Raw genomic sequence first — 18,264 nt, 5'->3', positions numbered from 1 at the left:
CTCTCCATAGCTTTGAGGCACACCATGTAAACTCCCTTACACTACAGCTTAAAACACTAGAGGAAGGGAAAGGAAGCTGCTCTCTGTCAAACTCCTTAATAGGAGAGGCTAAAAGTACCTTTTTCTCTACCTACCAGTTCCTATCCCTCCAAAAGAAAATTGCTCAGACTTCTCCTAACACAATTATCCACACATCTTCCTTCATTTCCAGGAGCACTTTGCCAACACTGGCAGCAGCACTCCAAAGTACGACCTTGCAGAGATTAAGCTTCCTAACTTTTAACAGCAATTCAACCATTTTCAAGCCAACATTTTATTTTCTTTAGCAAACAAACAACAAAAAAAAGGCTAAGATATTAAAAGACAGTTTCCTTCTGTCAGGAAAACAGACAATCAGGTACATGTTCACTAGCAGAACAGAACTCGGCTTCTGTCACGTTTCATATCTTCATATCCTTTGGTTTCCATCAATACACAAGGGACATACAAAGTCTTCATCTTTTCCTGGCTTGTGAGGGACAGTGAAAAATACATATGCCTACTACAAACTGGAGTTATCAGTGGTTTCTGGTAGTACACTTACAAAACTTAAAAAAATAAAACCACAATTTTCACCACAAGACCTTTACTGTTCATTAAGACCTGCCCAGTAGGGGCATCATCTCCAACCTGCAGTTCCCAGACACAGCAAGCACTCTGCAGTCAGCATCTTGGATATCTCTCAATCCATGTCCTCAAGTTTATCTATGTTTTGTTTTAATTACATTAACATTCACAGCCACACAGGTTTTCAGACTTCTTACAGCCATGGCCGTGAGCACAAAAAGCACATGGGTACTGTAGGGTCTTCCTATAGCCTTGGCTCAAAAAACAGTGCTGTTAACCCACCTCTGAAGTACAAGCAGATGGCGTAGCATGACATGACATGACCCCAAGCTCTCCTCTACAAAGGGAGGTAAGTGGGGAGGAACGGCTACTTCTTCAAATCAAAAGAATCCTATCTTTCACACCCCACAGGAGGTAATAGCATTTCTTCCTCGCTGCCATCTCTTGCAGCATAACAACACGTCAGGTTTGTTGCAGCACTGTGCCAGCAGTACTGGTCTGTCCCTGGCCAACACATACAGCTGTACATCAGCAATTCACAAAAGTGATTGGGAATTTTGGAGAAAAATACTGTATATCAGTCTCTGTGGCGCAATTGGTTAGCGTGTTCGGCTGTTAACCGAAAGGCTGGTGGTTCGAGCCCACCCAGGGACGAGTTCCCCTTTTAAGGACTGACAGGAACCTCATGGAGGCCAATAAGGGGAAGTGCCAAGTCCTGCCTCTGGAGAGAAACCACTCCTAGCACCAGTAGATGCTGTGGACCACCCCACTGGAAAGATGCTTTGGCAGAAAAGGACCTGGGCATCCTAGTAGACACCAAGTGAACATAAGGCAGCAAAGTGCTCTTTCAACAAGGCAGCCAACAGTCTCCTGGGCTACATTAGGAGAATTGTCAGCAGGTTGAGGGGAGTGATCTTTCCCCTCTCTTCAGCACTGGTGAGGCCACACCTGGAGTGCTGTGTCCAGTTCTGGGCTCAGACATGGACATACTGAGCCCAGAAAAGTGCAACAAAAATGATTAAGGGACTGGAACATCTCTCCCATGAGGAAACACTGAGGGAGCTGGGACTGTTCGGTCTGGAGAAGGCTCACAGGGTATCTTATTAATGTACATAAATACCAGAAGGGAGGGTGTAGAGAGGGCAGAGCTAGGCTCTTTTCAGTGGTGCCCAGTGGCAGGACAGGCAGCAAGAGACACAAACTGGAACATGGGAGGATCCAGCTGAGGATCAGGGAACACTTTTTCACCGTTAGGGTGACTGAGCACCAGCACAGGTTGCTCAGGGAGGTTGTGGAGTCCTTCCTCCATTGACATACTCAGAAGCCATCTTGACAGGGTCCTGCACAGTCAGCTCTTAGGTAGGCCTCCTTGAGCAAGGGGGGGGGACCAAACTACCTCAAGTGGCCCCTTCCAACCTCCACCATTCTGTGTTCAGTAGAAGAATCCAAGTCAAATCACATCCAGGCAGACATGATCTCTTCTGGCATCCCAAATACCCAATTAATCTAGACCTACACCTCTGATTTGATACCAAGCTCAAGCATTATATACATAAAGCCCAACTCTTGCTTCCATAGGCATCCATCCTTCTGTTCTGGATGGCACCTGCCACCAGGCTGAAGTTCAGAGATCACACCATCTCTAACTAATATATACATTATATTTCTGTATTGCATTAAGTATATTATTAAAAATGTGTTTATTAGTTTGTTTACTATATGGCATATAATAATTACATATATTGTGTATATAATGTACATTATTAAAACTGCCTTCACTGTTTGGGCAGCTGCTACTGCTCTTCCTGGAACCCCAGTTTACAGCTTTGCTCCTAATCCAAAGTAGTAATGAGCAGCTCCAGATCAAGCTATGTTAAACAAGATTTATGCTGTCATGAACATCTTGATAGCCACAGTCCTCAGATCAGAAAGTCCAGCCTGACCAAGCCCTAAGAACTGGGAACCAACCACTCCTGTCAAAAGGATCCAACCAAAAGACTTGTTCACAGAACCAAGTAAATATTGAGCAAATCACACACACAAAACACTAGAGAGGCCTCCTTCCAAGCAGAAATTGACACTTTTTATTTTAAGCCTCCTTCTGTTGTTTTGGATCTTCTAAAATAAAGAACTGGAGCCCAAGAGTTCCAGACCTTCACAAGGAATTTTGCTATCATTGTACATAAAATGTGCATAAATGCTACAGAAACTAGTAGCATGAGAAAAAAAAAATCGTCATTAATCACCATGACCACCCACCTTAACTCTAACAGAAAGGACCAGGCACAAGGACAAAGACAAAACTTCTAACTCTTGCATAAAACTCAGCCACAGAACATAAGCATGCAGTTAGAAACACACCTCCACAGTTCTTTGCCTGTATAACCCTTCATCGATTTTTAATTAAGGTGCCACAGGTACTCAAGAGCAAGGTGCATGGAAACCTTACTAAACTTGAAACAGTTTTAGTGCAGAACATGTCTCTTTCCCCCCCCCCAAAGCTAGTGCCGTTGGAAAATGACCAGGAAAGACCCCTTATATTTTGCCCTTGAAGGCTCAACTAGCTCTGAAAACCATGCAATGATTTGTCTGGCAACAGGAAAAGGCCCAGCTCATACTAACATTGCTTAACACCTTCATGAAGGACAGCAAGACACTGAAATGTACTACAGGAGCTTTGAACAAGTTGACACTTCTGTATCAATCCTCCAGTAGCTAAACAGCAGTAATTTGTGCTGATCACAACACAGGCTGCCCAAATCTTGTGTGTGTTTGAAAAAATACATCCAGTTCAGCATCAAAACACAGAATTATTACACTGAAGATTAGAAGGACTATTGTAGTTCACTAGATATTGGGTTACTGGCAACCAAAGGAACTAAAAAAATGAAGTGTACGGAGTGGTTACCACTGTGGTATGTGATGGCAGCAAGAACACCGCTGTTTCCTGAAGATCTGCCAAGGCTGAGGAGACAGTTGTTGGTATTCTTTGGGGACTTACTGAACTCACACTTTCATTTTAAGACTTACTTTGAGCCAGCTGTTGATTCCATTATTGCAGTAGGAGAACAGGAAAAGTGATGCTGTTTTGGATAAAAGCCCCACTAGCAATAAAAAAAAGGCATCTTGAACTCTCCACCAGAAGCTGTCCCACCTGTTTTTAAAACAGTGGAAGAAGAAATCCAAGACAAAACCCTAACAAGACTTAGTAGTATTCTCAAGTTAAGTTCAAGAAGATGCTACTGCTGTGCCACATTTTTCCAGGCTAGTGTAAAAGCTACAGAAAACCTCTGCCAGCCATAAGTACTTAACTGCCAGTCAGTATTTTTAGTATTGACTACAGAGTAAATGAACTGGAAACAACTTCAGTTTTAACTGTCTCATGATGCTGTAAGATTTCTCAGTTATTTCATTCTGGTTTAGTATTTTCTTATAAAACTGTCTGCCATGGAAATGGACACATTTTCATCACCTGATGAAGAGCAAACAACAGCTATCTCTATTATCCCTCAGCTACCTACTGAGGTAGACCAAAGGGTCTCTTGTGCATACTTCTCTGACTGCAATATTCAATACTCCACAAACACAGGCTTAAATCAGTATTAAGCAGAGGTTATGATACAGCTTGCAATAGTCTCAGATATGCTTGTATTACAGCTACAACAGTGCAAGTGAACTTGGAGAGAATGGTGATACAATTCAGACCTACAAAAAGAAAAAAACAACTCTGAAGTATGGAAACAATCTTATTTGAAATATGGCAGCTTCGATACCCATCCCCACCCCAAAAAGGAAAACAAATTAAAAAAAAAAAGAAGAGAAGAGGAAGGATTTTAAAAACGGAATAAGGTAACTGATGCTAAATTTGCTCTAACAAATACTGGAAGGACAGAGCCCCGCTCCTCCAGTACACAGCTTCTTGACAGAGCAATGAGGAAAGGAGGCAAGACTCTAGGAAAAGCCACTCCTCAGGGACACAACCAAACAGGCTTACAAGATGAAGACAGAAGAGCTACTTGCAAGTCAGTTAAACTAAAAAAAAAAAAAAAGCTAACTGCTCTCAGTTCACTACATACGCTGTTTCAGAATATTCCTCTGTCCCCAAAAATTAAAGAGGGAGCTAATTACTTCATTTTTTGCAGCACAATACGCACTATTCAGGCACTTTGCAGCTCCTTCCTTTGACAAGAGCAGTCACACCTGGCAACATCAGAATGAAAGATCAATCCAGGTTGTGATAAAAGGACTTTTGTCAGAAACTGAAATTGTCTCTCTTCTCAATTCAGGGATGCACCCAGAGTAGGGGGAAAATAGATATGGAAATAAATTACAGGCATCTGCCAGCATTATGATACTTGCCCAGTATTACTGAAATAATACTAAAATAATTAAAGAGTTTTAATGCTCCTACAAGTTTCCTCTACTGCGAGCCTACAAAACCCAGAGATCCTTTGACCTCAATGCTAACATTCTGATGCTCATTCAGCCCACATTCTGCATAAAACAGTAATACAAATCTAAACATTTTAATGCAGTATGTACGTATATTTAATATTACATTTACATATTCAAATTATCCTGCTACATTAACAACGAATACAGTATTTTGTAAAAACAACTAGCACGGTTAAGTCTTCAATTTTGGTATTGTTTTCTAGGAAGTGTAAAACAGAATAGAAAACAAAACGTGAAGAATAAAGTGTATTTTAAGAGAAGCAGCCAAGACCTGCTGCAAAACACAGATCATTTATGCTGACATTTATACAATACCTTGCAGTAATAAAAGGTAGTGTCATTCACTATATTTACAAGAAACTGCCCAACAGTTCAGTTACTGATTGCGCTACAGTGATTTTTAAAAAAACAAAACAAAACAAAACTCACACAAAACCCAAAACCACAACACAGCATCCTTGTCTTGTCCTTCAGAAATCAGAAATAATTTTTGTTTAAACTGCATGTGCTAGAAAATATACAATTCTACAATAGGAAGAAGTTAGAAAAGTTGAATACTGTGGAAAAAAAATTTATTAGTCTATACAAGTCTTCTGAAACAAACCATTGGCTTTGATACAGTAAATTCAAGTGAATACTCATTGCAATAGTATTTTTCCATACAGCGTTCAAGAAGCCCTATAGTTTCCCATTTAGTGTCTGTTTATTTCTGAACAAGTAGCTGCACAAAGCAGACATGTTGAGAGATCTTCACAGCCACAGTGAGCTACACTTTGAGAAAGTTATATTACAAACACTTAGGAAAATTAGACATCTGTACTGAAGTGTGGCAAATTGAATCACAATGAAAGAACAAATATGTCATTCGGACCTCTTGCCAAAAATGAAGACTTTCTACAGCAAGTCTAGAGTAGACTGCATCATGAAAAGCTAAGGTGCAAGAGTACCACAAATTTAGTATATAAATATCACAGGATTAAAACTCCAGTTAAGCCATCAACTGAAGTGATGATTAAAAAGAAAAAACGGTGTCCCCCAGCTTTGCAAAGGAAGCTTTCGAAGCATCTCTTCAAGAAGGTGCTGATATCAATTATGGCCTGTGCCAATTTTTATTTTAGACAGCTCTGCTGAACAAGAAAAATCTGGCAGATTTGTCTAAGAACTGTGTAATCTTGCTGGTTTTAATACCATAAAAAAGCATTTACTAGAAGAGATGAAATGTAACATACATAGCTCACACTGTTTTCAAGATCTGTGCACGCTATACAGTTCTATAATTTCAAGAGTATTTAAAAATAAGACAAAGAGCAGACAATGCAGTAATGTGTTTCTGTTACATGGGTTTGTTTAGAATAGTTACTTGATGAATGTATACAGTCATAAAATTTTTAGTGCATTTGTTCTTGCACATTATTTATGCTACTTATAAAAACCTGAAGATTGCAAATTAGGCATGCTTACCATAACATTTTCAAACTGGAAAAGCTGCAGAACATTTTTCCTACAAGTGTTCACTGCCATGATACAAAACAAATATGTGCAAACTGCAAGGTCCCTAAAAATAGCATTTAATGAATTTATGTACAGAAAGATGTCACTATCTGTTTAAATATGCAAAGAATAAGCTTCCCAAGGTTTATAACATAGAACAATATCCACCACATGCTGCTCCTCCTCCATATCCTTCTTCCTTGTTAGATAACTTTACACCTCTGTTCTGGCTCTCACTCTCCCACAGTCCAGGAGTCTGAATGATTTTTTCCACAAGTTCTTCAAAGGCACACTGTACACCATCACATGTTTTTGCACTTGCCTCTGGAGAGGGGATGCAAGAAGTCAAGTGTTAACATAGCTTCCAGTAACTTGTTTAGTATTTCTCTTTCAGTTAAGTCTCAGCCTACAACCTAGACCTACAACTTCTGCAATACATCCTATAAAATAAGGTAGCAGTACCAAAAGTAGCAGATATTGCAGCTTTCTGTCACCACATAAGACAGTACTTTAGAAGACTCTTAATAGAGCTTCCAAGCTGAATGTCACTGGAATATATGGAGACAGCTATAGCTTAACTTTATTCTTCTGTGGAAGGCACTTGAGTAAGAAGGAGGGTTCTACTAAAGATAAACCTGGTTGCTGTTCTGTATTTCAGTTCTGTACATTAGTTAGAACTGCAGTAGCAGTGTACCATAAGAAGCAAGGATCCATACTGATGGATTCTGGTTCAGCCTCCATGATACAACTCACCTGATAAAAAGCAGTAAAGGACCTCATTTCTTCTGCAGTTAGCAGAACTCTAGGTAATTTCACTCAGGAGCCTTACCTCTGCTAATCCCATGAAATTTGCTCACAGGGTATATTATGAGAACAACAGATACTATCTGAAACTGTTCAGTCACACTAGAGCTCACCCTGTTGTTCCACAAAGCCACGCAGATAGTTAGCATACGTAGCATGCAGATATATATATTTAGTTATAGTTTAATTTTCATGGGTTTTTCAGCCTTCCATGCACTTAAGAGCTTGTGTCTTAACTCTGAACTTCTATCTCCACATCTGACACTGCAGCCAAAAAGAAACACAGTGAAGTACTAGGCAAAGATATGTCATCAGTCAGAAATGAGGAACGTAAGTCTAAGAACAGGACATGTCAATGAACTGCTCTGCTACTGAAGCCATCCTACAAAGTAATCCCTGCTGATCCTTAAATGAAACTTGTAATAAACTTATTCATAAAAAAAAAACCACTTCACCACCCACTTTAATTTATCATTACAAGGCTTTGCCTACAAGACCCATCTCATTTTGCGGCAAGATGAGACCAACATATTTGCTCCAGTCATGATTATATCATTATTCAATCCCATCCGCCATTTATAAATTAATTCTAATCCTACCTATTTTTACATCCTAGTTCTAATACAGACTTTTGTGAAATACCAGTTCTTTTGCTATACTGAAAGTTGGCCAGTAGTACCAGTCTTCCCACTTTCATTTCGCTTCTGTTATTAACTTAGCAAGTAGACTTGGAAAATAAATCAGACAAACCCCCAAACCTAAACCAGGTTTTGTCAGACTACAGTAGAGCCTGTATTCCACCCTTAATCTTTATGCATTTCAGTACAGTCATCCACAGTTATCTGGACATATTTAGAGACAGTTTAAAAAAATGGGAACACCTATTATCTTCGTACCTATGGAGGCTGAGAAATATTATTAATTGGATTGTAAGTATAAAGACTATCAGTTCTACAGAAGCAGTACTTTTTCCACTATGTAAGAAAAATCAGTAAGATCTCTGCAGATATCTGTAACATACCTATGAACAACATGGAATGTTTTCTTGCAAATTTAAGACCTTCATTTCTGTCAACTTCACGGTTTTCCTATAATAAGAGATAGCATTAATATGCATTATTAACAAAATACACCAACAGATTACTTACTGCAGTTGAATTCAGTTTACCTTATCAATCTTGTTTCCAACTAGCATTTTCACTATGTCATTCCTTGTGCAGTACGTTTCCAGTTCATTTAACCAGTTATCCAGCTTGATAAAAGTATCTCTTCTTGTGACATCATAAACTGAAAGATATTAGCAATATTATTATACAGCTTATATTACAAAAGAAGCAAAAATTACGGTTTTTTGAATTAGAAAACTCAAGGAGTCCCATGGGTTCAAATTTACTACAGCAAGACAACAACTGGAAAAAAGTTGAATATCCACCAGCTAAAAATCACTGATGATATTAATGCAGAGGCATTTACTGCTCTCAGACTAATTTATGTTGAGACATCCTAGTTTACAAACTAAAGACTATCATTCTCCAAAGAATTCTACTGTTGCAGATCCCTGATGTAGAATAATGTAGGATACTTAACATCACTGTACAAAAGATATGACCTTCTGCACTGAGTGAATTAGTGATAATTAAGACTTGTATAACACCACTGCTATGCTACTGATTTCGCTAAAAAAGTAAACTGGTCACAAAGTCCTCACAAGTACCAGTGAACTACTGAATTTTCAGTATTTTAGTGTTTCAAACTATTTAGCATTTGTGTGGGATACAATAAGCCATGCTAGGAACAGAAAGGGCAGACAAAAAACAGATCTTGTTAAACCTGAAATCTACTATCCAACAACTAATAGCTACCATTTCAAGCTATGAGAGTGTTTTTTCCTTCATTCTCACATCCCACATACAGACAAGCATAAACAGTTGGTTTCAATCAAATCTATAGCTTGAATTGTATGAACAACCTTATTTTCAGGAAGTAATTTCAACAAAAAAGTAGTCAGGAGAAGATTATTAAATAAAATTAAGATATCAAATCTCAACAGCAGAACTTTCTAGCTCCCAAAGAGTGTTTGCTTACTCTTAAAGCTTTCAGCAGTAAGCAGCAGGTTCAGTGCCAGCAACTAAGTGACTTGACAAGACATGCCTTGACAGCATCTTTATACCAGGAAGATAATGCAACTCAAGACTTGGGAAACAGACTTCAAAAAAAACCCTAACCAACCAACCAAAAAACCCCACAAAACCAGGAAGTCTGATGACAGAGGTTACTCCAAGTTAAACAACTGAACTGGACACATTAACTTACCAAGAATCTCTCAAGTCAGAAGCAACTTCAAAACAAAAAAAATAAACTTACTTTCCTGCCCTTACTTTAGTGAGCTCCTCACTTCTAGCAGTGGAGAAGCAGAACTTCAGAGCTCAGTGCTATACATAAAAGAAAAGCAAAAGAGGCATCACTGAAGTTACAATTATGGGTTTCGGCCTGGCTTTCACCCGCAGATTGATGCTTTTTATGCTCCAAGCTAGCCTTTTTTAAGTGATTCCAACTGTGTAACAGCCCACCAGTATGCAGACACAAATAGTAAAAAATCCCAGACAGACTCCATAGTGTTTACACTAATTTCAGGAGGAGAAAGCAACAGGGAGAAGAAAAAGAGAAAGCTGTATACATTCAGATGCAGACACTGAGCAGAGTAAAAAAAATTTTTTTTTTACTTGGGCTTAGTTAACACAGGCGAAAACCAAAAGTAATAACTAAAAGCCAAATTCCTGGCAGTACAGGAGCAGCTCCAAGTTATTCCTTCAAATAGCAGTAGCTTCTTATCTCATGCAAAAAAAATCAGTGGTTCTTAGGCCGGTGAGACTGACCACATGAGAAAAAGGTGAGGCATCAAATTCAAGATCCTTTAATATACAAGTTGCTCAACACAGATACAATTATTTTCAATATCAATTAGATATTATAGAAAGATTCTATGAGCGTGCATAATTCCAATGCAGGAAGAAACCACAGACTTCCTTAAAATAGCATGGAGAGCTATACTTACCTAGGATAACACCTTGTGCACCTCTGTAGTAACTGGGGGTTAGTGTTCTGAACCGCTCCTGACCTGCGGTATCCTAAAAAGCCATTCAGAAAGTTCCATTATTCAGAATTTGAGCAGAGTGTAATTTAGCTCTCAGGTATCCTGCTTCTAATGAACATACAGTCTAAGATTCAAAGTATATTCAACTACCAGACTGAGTTTATACCCTCCCCTGGTATTTTACTGTAGCACATTAACTTCTGAGAGTATGTAGTCTGTCCTGGGAAACACCTTTAAGCTGTTAGGTGTAGTAAATAACTGGACTATATAGCAATAAGATAGCGAATTCTGCAGAAGCATTTGTTCTGCAGCTAGTACAGCAGCAACCAGTAAGAAGCAGCATAGCTGCAGTACTAAGATTTTGTAACAAGCATCAAAATCCATGGCAACAAAACTAGTTCCCTCACTTCTATCACCTGGGTCCAGTAGGATTTGATTCAGTGCTAGAATCAATGCATCTAACATGCTATGACAGAGCAGAAGCAGAAATAATTCAGATGTTTTTCTGGTTTTGAGTAAAGTTGAATTTACATCCTCAAATTTCAAGTGTCAACAGCTCTGCAAAAAACCCAATTAAAATGCTGTTTTCTTATCAGAGATGTGCACACACATTGCAGACTTTACGCATAGAAGATTTAAGTAACTTCATCCAAGTTACTCCAGGTTAGAAGTGACTCATGAAACACTGTGCATTCAAACTGTTCCCACCCAAAGAACCTGAATAACTGAACTGGCCTTACAACATTCTACAAGTCACCCAGTCAATCTCACACATCCCAAACTGGTTTTGCATCATGATACACCTTCACAAGCTTTTCTTTTCCAATTTACTTCAGAATTATTTCTGCATATTCACCAATATGAAAAGATAAACCCTAAGTTAGTCCTATGCAATATTTTCCATCCCATGACCACTCATCATTCTGCCATCAAGTCTGCTTCTCCTCCTATATATTTATTTGTCTGTCAAGTTGCTGCAGTTATTTTTCTTGTCAAACTCACTTATTTTAGTGATGATTGCTATTGTCACAAGACATAAGGCCTGTTTGTTAGCTTAGGTATGAAACACTAAAGCAACAGAAGTAGTGCAATACGTATTTCATGTTCTACTACTACTTCCCAAGAAGTAAAGAGGAAGTATCTTGCTTACGTGAGAAACAAGGTTTTATTTTTGCTTGCTACAAGAAGTCAGAACCGGGTCCCAATATTCAAAAGTCACTTTGAGTCACACAAGTGTGGAGGTTAGTTTGCAGAGCAGAGAATGTTTAAAAAAAGCTTAGAAGCACTTTTTCTTTCTTCACTTGCCATGAATTTAGAAGTTCTACTTTTAAGTAGAGTAGACATTGAACACTAAGACACTGCTTCTCTCTCTTTCAGCTGCATCTGCTACAAATAACACTAACCTCCAGCCTATGTCTTTGTACGAGGGCTAAAATTTGTTCTGGGAGATATTATTTGAGCATAAGTTGAGCAGGCAACAGTAATTTTCAACCTATTAATACACTACTAAATTTTGCTTATAACATTTAGGTTAAGGAGCACACCCCTTTAAAACCTGTTAAATACAGAAAAGAATAATATATACAGGGAAGTCTCAGATTAGTGCAGGCTAACTCTTTAGAAGTTAAAGAACTAATTACTCACTAAAAAAAATAAATCTAGGAATGGCACATTCACTGTTTTAAAGTCCGACTGATTAGTACCATTTTATTCCTCTTTGTCTCTACTCTGATCCCAAGCAGACCTGGAATCAGTGCTGCAGAGAAAGCTCATAAGCAACAGAAGTGTCCTATTAGCCAGCTGTCCCACAGTTCATTACCTTCCGAATGGTTCAGTATTAACATCCCACTACTCCACATGGCCTTCATATTTAATAGAGATGGATTTTATACAAACTGTACACTGTACAAGCCATCACTATTCCTAAAGCAAAGCAATACATTACGGACTTAAAAGACACTTACCCATATTGCCAGTTTAGCTTTGTTTCCATCAACTGAAATAGTTTTCACTTTGAAGTCCACACCTAGAGAGGAAAAATATTTTAGTTCTTCAAACATATTGCAGCTATTTTTGGAAGAGAAAGTAGAGAGAAAAAAAATCAAACTCGGAAAACAAGTTATGTTTTGACAGGAGCAGGAAGAGTAAGTTTCATTAGCTATTTATGAATCTTGCTCAAAACTCAATGTCCTGTTGTTGACAGGCTTTGCAAAAGCCCAAGGGCTTTTTAAGCCCTTGACTCAAAGTGCTTTATGAAAGTAAGACATATACTAAATTTCCTGTATTAAAGCACATATTCCAGGACAAATATTCAAGTTTATAATTCAAATGGATTAACTTTCTACTCATTACTCATGCATGTGTTCTCCTTGAGTACATCCATGGTTTTGGAGAACTAAATATTTTCAAAATAAAGAAGGAAGCTGCATTCAGGTAGTCATTTGCTCTGCTTCCCAATCTCCAACAATCTGATCAAGTGCCATCAAGTGCCTCATGCAGAGGTAAACTGATACAGACTCATCTACTATATGACTGCTACCTTGTCAGAAATAATGTCAGATGACTGTTAATTCCTCTAACATGTCAAATAAGCTTTGGATGACTTGAACATGCAGTTGTCGTGGGTTTAGGCAGTATCTCTCTTGCAGGGATTCCAGCAACATCAAGGACTCGCCAATACTGTGCTCAGTGACCAAGAAAAAAAAGACAGACAACGTGGTAACAGTTCTGCTGTTGCCAAGTCATCTATCTCAACATCTGGTAGTTTCCCCCAATCTCTCCCTTCTTTTAAATGCACAGGAACTAGCAGCATATCACTTGCCTAAGGATAAGCTGCACAAAACTCAACTCAAGGAGGACAAGATACTAACGACTGCATAAATTAAAAAGATATAGCAACACTCATCAGTTTGAGAGGCTAAGTACAGCTATGATGCATTTTGCTGTAATTTAATCCTTAGGCTACCAATAGCAAGTAACTGGAAGTATGTTTCAATTATTTTGGAATGACTCTTAACCCTGACCAGGCAGCAGCCCTGAAATGAAGCAGTAGTGTGGAAAGTTGATGTATTTGTAGGAACCACGTTCAAGTGTAACAGAAAAACTTTTGTACTTTGACTTAAAATAGCAGTTATTGTACTTGCTACAAGAGTAAGAATTTCTGTTTTAACTATTGAACACAAAATGTTTAAATAGGGCCTCATGATAATTGTGCTGCACTTATATTCCTAAAGCCATGCAGATTACAAACAAGTGCAAACACCTGCCAAAATATGTTAAAATCACAAAGCATATACAGGATACTTAAGAAACTGCACACTGCAAGATTACAACTTCACTGCAACTCAGGTTTAAACGTGCTTTATTTAAAAAATACACACAATTTTTATTCCATTGTTTCACAGCTTCAGCTCAGTAGTGTACCCTGAAGTGTCAAGTGATTTTCACTAAATTCTGCACTGGAAGAAGCTCACTCTATTTCAAGCAGTGTTCCCAAAGTACATTAACTTTTGCAGTAACTGAACAGAACTCCATTTTTACAGGGACTAAGACTCCTAGTTCCTAAGTTAGCAGTAATATAATGCTCCATGCCATGTGCAAGGATGGTACATTATTCTAGAGTTATGTCAGAACAGTCAATATTAACTTTGTTGTAAAAAACAGTTCTTAGAACTTCAACTAGTTCATAGAAGGCTGCTATGCTAGCAAGTTGACTCAAATTGATCCTGAAGAAAATCCTGTCCTGCCAATTTTTCAGCACTCACAGTAACTTTCAGGCTAACAGAATCTCTTCTTCCACTATAATTGCATATTTCTTCCCTTAAACTGTAAAAATCACCATTGTTCAGCCAGGATGTCCAACGGATCACAGTGAATTCTTTTGTCCATTAGTCTGACATCCAAACATGTAACTGTAGATATTACAAGTCTAAATTAACCTAACAAATCACAGGTATGTCACAGTAGTTTCAAGAAGGATTTTTTTTGCCTTAGGACAAACCTATTAGGTATATTTTGAAGCTGCAGTATATGTCTCCCACTGAGTAAACAAATTCAGTATCTTGTGCCTGCACAGTTCTGCAATTTTTGTTTAACGGAAAGTGCATTTAGACCTTTGTGTTAGCCTTGCTGCTGGCTTAAAATTAAAAGATAATACTTTAAATTCTGGATGAGCAATGCAAATGAATTAAGAAACTAAAATAGTGAATAAACTGTCTGTGTTACAGACCAATTACTGAAAAGCAGAAGTATGAAAATGAACTAATAGCACAGCAAAATATATCCTTTAAAGCAATCAAGAAGTGGCAAATATAATTCTAGTATACCAGCACAAACAAAAGCCAGTTAACAAAAATAAGTATTTGAAAGAACTAGGTTTTTTTATTGTCAGTCTGTCATAAAAGAGGACAAGCAGAAAAAATATCTGGCTCAAGAAAACCTTGTTAAATTGAACAAACTAGGTCCTTCTGTTCCTTAAATACTTCAGTGAAATACAGATGTGTTTGTGTGATAGATGCCAGTTCTAAGCTTTGCAAGAGTGATGTTTCTGCCCCTGACAGCAGAATGCTGACAGTGCTTTCCACCATGCCTTGGAAGGCAGCCAGAAACACAACAGCACTACTAGACTGCACTCCTGTGTGTTGACACCTACCATCTCAGCGCTACACACTAATACACTACAGACTTACAGTCTGCCAGGAACAGCTCTGTCACCTTCCTGCTGCTCTCGCATTTAGGCCAGCATGCCATGCTGTGTTCACAGGAAGTGCAAAATCGGCTAGAATGTATTATTTGTCTTGTAGGTCACTGGCAAGTTGGGCAGCTTAGAGTTGGAGAGCTTCAAGTGCAAGGAAAGCTAAAAAGTTAAGAGACAGCAGATCTGTGCAATACATTACTTCACTTATGAAATAGGGATTGCACTGAACACTTATCTAGAATCTCTCATTCAAAGAGCAAGCAAGTAAAGACAAGCACAAGATGTAAGGACAACAGAAAATACTGGGCTGATAAGACTCCTGTGATGAAGCCTGGTGAATGAGTTGCCTCAAGAGAATGCAAGGACAGGTGATCTACTAAGCTGAATAAAACAGTTAATCCAACTGTAGGTATAGAAATAAAAATATTTGTCTAAGGCAATTTATTCTTATGAGAGTATCCCAGGACTTTTTAAAAAGTTCTGAAGAAAAATAAACCACACACAAAACAAGAGTTTGAGATTTCAGTTAAGTCGCACCCAGTAGGTTTGTGCGGGCTACAAAGATAAGGGATATCTCAACAGGTCACTGCAAGGGACCAGTTATGCTGCACCCAAGACTTTCCCCAGTGTTGTGGGTTTATGTGCAGGTTTGGTTGTTTATGTTTTTTTTTTTTAAAAAAAACCACATATAGCATGTTATCTGTTCACTTTCTAATCCAAATTTAAAAAACACAGTCACTTTAACCAGTTCAGCAGTCAGTATGTAAATGACAGTGAAAGATGACATTATTTGTAGTCAATCCATTCATTTTGGAAAAGCACCATACTCTACAACCTCAACAGAAAAGCTTTAAAGTTATTTAAAAGTCTCTTCCATCCCTAAACTCAAACCAAAATATTTTTAAATCAGCACAAAGGGAAATTCAGGTCAAGATTCACAAAGTATTTTAGTATTTCCCCATCTTGCAAGTACCTGAATTTGGCATATGTCTTCATGCAGTAGTGAAAAGCTACCTCCAAGAACTCACTCCAAGTACTTCATCTATATGAACAACAAATCTTGCCCTGAATTTAAAGATGATATGTTGCTTCTCAGCAATATGTTCACCAGAAAAATGGCTATGTCACAGCCTAGTAGTTTAAAACAAAAACAAAACAAAAAAAAAACCCAACACACAAAAAAACCACCAACCAAATAAGAACAACCCAGATTCTGTTCCCCTTCCAGTTAAGTGGGAAAAAAAATAAATTCAAAAAGTCTGCTACCCCAGAAGTGCTCCCACACAGCACCTACAGGATTTTCACAGTTGGAGTCACAGCAGCGCTACTACTGCACAACACTGCTACAAGTATCAGCGAGTATCTCTAGAATCTTTCATTTCCTGCCAAATGATCACGTTCAATCCAGATTAGTATATCTGTTTCAGAACTCAAACTCTATTTGAAGCAATGCTCACATTGAATACTCTTCCTTCTTTTCCACATCAGAAACAGAGCAGGGTAGAATCTGCCAGTAGTAAACTTTGAGTCATTGCTCTTTAACAGTCAACAATTAGCTACCACACATGCTGTTGTGCATGTTGACAAATCCCAAGGAGGAGCTACTTCAGGAAATAATTCCTTAGTTTCTCAAGTAGTCCACTAATGTCAACTTTTGACATTGGTAAAGAGCATTATGTATGAACAGCAGAATGAAAAAACCCACACACAGTTAAGAAAAACAAACAAATAAAACATGCCCACACTGAGCCAGAACTAGTCTGTTGGTATCCAAAACATCACAAAAGCTGAAGTAGCTGTCTTGCACTGACTTCCTTGCCCACATGGTGGACATACCAAGAAAGTAACATGACTTGAAGTATATACTGTGCCAAAACTATGTAGATTAGAATACAAGATTGCCATCTTCACCACCTGGTCTGGTGTGTTTCTGTTTTCCTCCATCCTATCCTCCCCCATGAACTGAGGCAGGGCTACTTGCACAAGTTCATTTTTTACAAGCAATGAAATGAACATGTTCCTCTCCTCAGCTGCTCAGTGCTTTACATGAAACATTACTCCTGTATCTTATTAATATTAATTAATATTAATTAAAACTATTTAAAAATTGATTTATTGACTTCTTAACCAGTTAGAGCTGGCTTTGTTTTCCCGACAGCTGAATTCAAAGAAAAAATCTGATACAAGTCCCTTAGCCAGAAGTCTTCCTAGAGAGAAAGTGAAAAATGCAATTGAAATACACTGAGTGGAAAAGTCATCTCTGTTTTCCATTACTGCAGTTATTGATTTGGCAGAGCTGCATCACATTCTTATAAGCTCCATTTTGCCTCCTTTGATAACCATCTACACATAGTATATGCTGCATTCTGGGTCACTCTCCTCCAACACAACTGACTTCACTGTTGGTAGGTATCATATCAACACAGCAATGACACATCACTGCTTTTTTCCCCAGCAGCTCTAGATTCTCAGCTCTCTTCCATTTTTCCTCAAGAGTCTAGCGGTCAAGGAACCTACTACTAAATAGAAAAGAAAAAGCCACATTGTAATTTCCTCCCTAAAGAAGAAAAGCAGAAGCCACACTGTCCTGGTTTGAGCTAAACAGAACTAATTTTCTATTTAGTGATTTTACTTTTCAGCTCAGTCTCTTTTAAGTGACTGAACTTGCTGAAAACTAGCAGCATGTTTTTCCCAGACAGTGCTGCTAGAAGATATGCTCAAGGTCAGCTGTCTCATCATGGGTGCTGTGTCTGCACCTACGGGAGGGGGGAAGCAGACCCAAAAACTGACCAGCGAGGTATTCCATCCCACATACGTCATACTCGGTATAAAAACCGAGAGATCACAAGGGTCTCATGCCTTTTCCCTTTTCACCATTCTTCCATCTTGGAGCCCTTCCATCTTGGACCCTTCTGTCCATCGCGATCCTGCAGAGGCCAAGGCCTGAGCGGAACCTTGCTGGTTCATCTGCTGCTGATCCTGATTTGTGTATTCTGCATCCTGCTCCCACCTGCTGCTGAGTTTGGTCTGGGACTTTTCCAGTACCCGGCTCCGCAGAGCCTCTGGTGACGTATTCGTCATTGCGGGGAGGATTTTATATTGGTTTTGTATATATATT

At 38.6% G+C, this 18,264-nt stretch overlaps 1 protein-coding gene and 1 non-coding gene across 2 annotated transcripts in view; one reads left to right on the top strand and one right to left on the bottom strand.

The window, feature by feature from the left end:
• Nucleotides 1-1,186: 1,186 nt before the first annotated feature.
• TRNAN-GUU lies at nt 1,187-1,260 on the top strand. Its single transcript has one exon. It is a non-coding gene; the product is annotated as a tRNA-Asn (tRNA).
• A 4,356-nt stretch (nt 1,261-5,616) lies between these two features.
• RAB18 (RAB18, member RAS oncogene family) overlaps nt 5,617-18,264 on the bottom strand; it is a gene marked incomplete at its 5' end in the record, with an annotated part of 13,452 nt that continues 804 nt past the window's right edge. The window contains 5 exons of the mRNA XM_010194237.1: nt 5,617-6,876; nt 8,378-8,444; nt 8,525-8,643; nt 10,412-10,484; nt 12,415-12,476. Coding sequence (XP_010192539.1) covers nt 6,698-6,876; nt 8,378-8,444; nt 8,525-8,643; nt 10,412-10,484; nt 12,415-12,476 — 500 coding nt within the window. The remainder of the gene's footprint in view (nt 6,877-8,377; nt 8,445-8,524; nt 8,644-10,411; nt 10,485-12,414; nt 12,477-18,264) is intronic.

The sequence above is a fragment of the Mesitornis unicolor genome, unplaced genomic scaffold, assembly GCF_000695765.1.
Source record: "Mesitornis unicolor isolate BGI_N332 unplaced genomic scaffold, ASM69576v1 scaffold3241, whole genome shotgun sequence".
NCBI lineage: Eukaryota > Metazoa > Chordata > Aves > Mesitornithiformes > Mesitornithidae > Mesitornis > Mesitornis unicolor.
The sequence above is the reverse complement of the archived record's forward strand: the minus strand, read 5'-3'. Positions and strand labels throughout refer to the sequence as shown.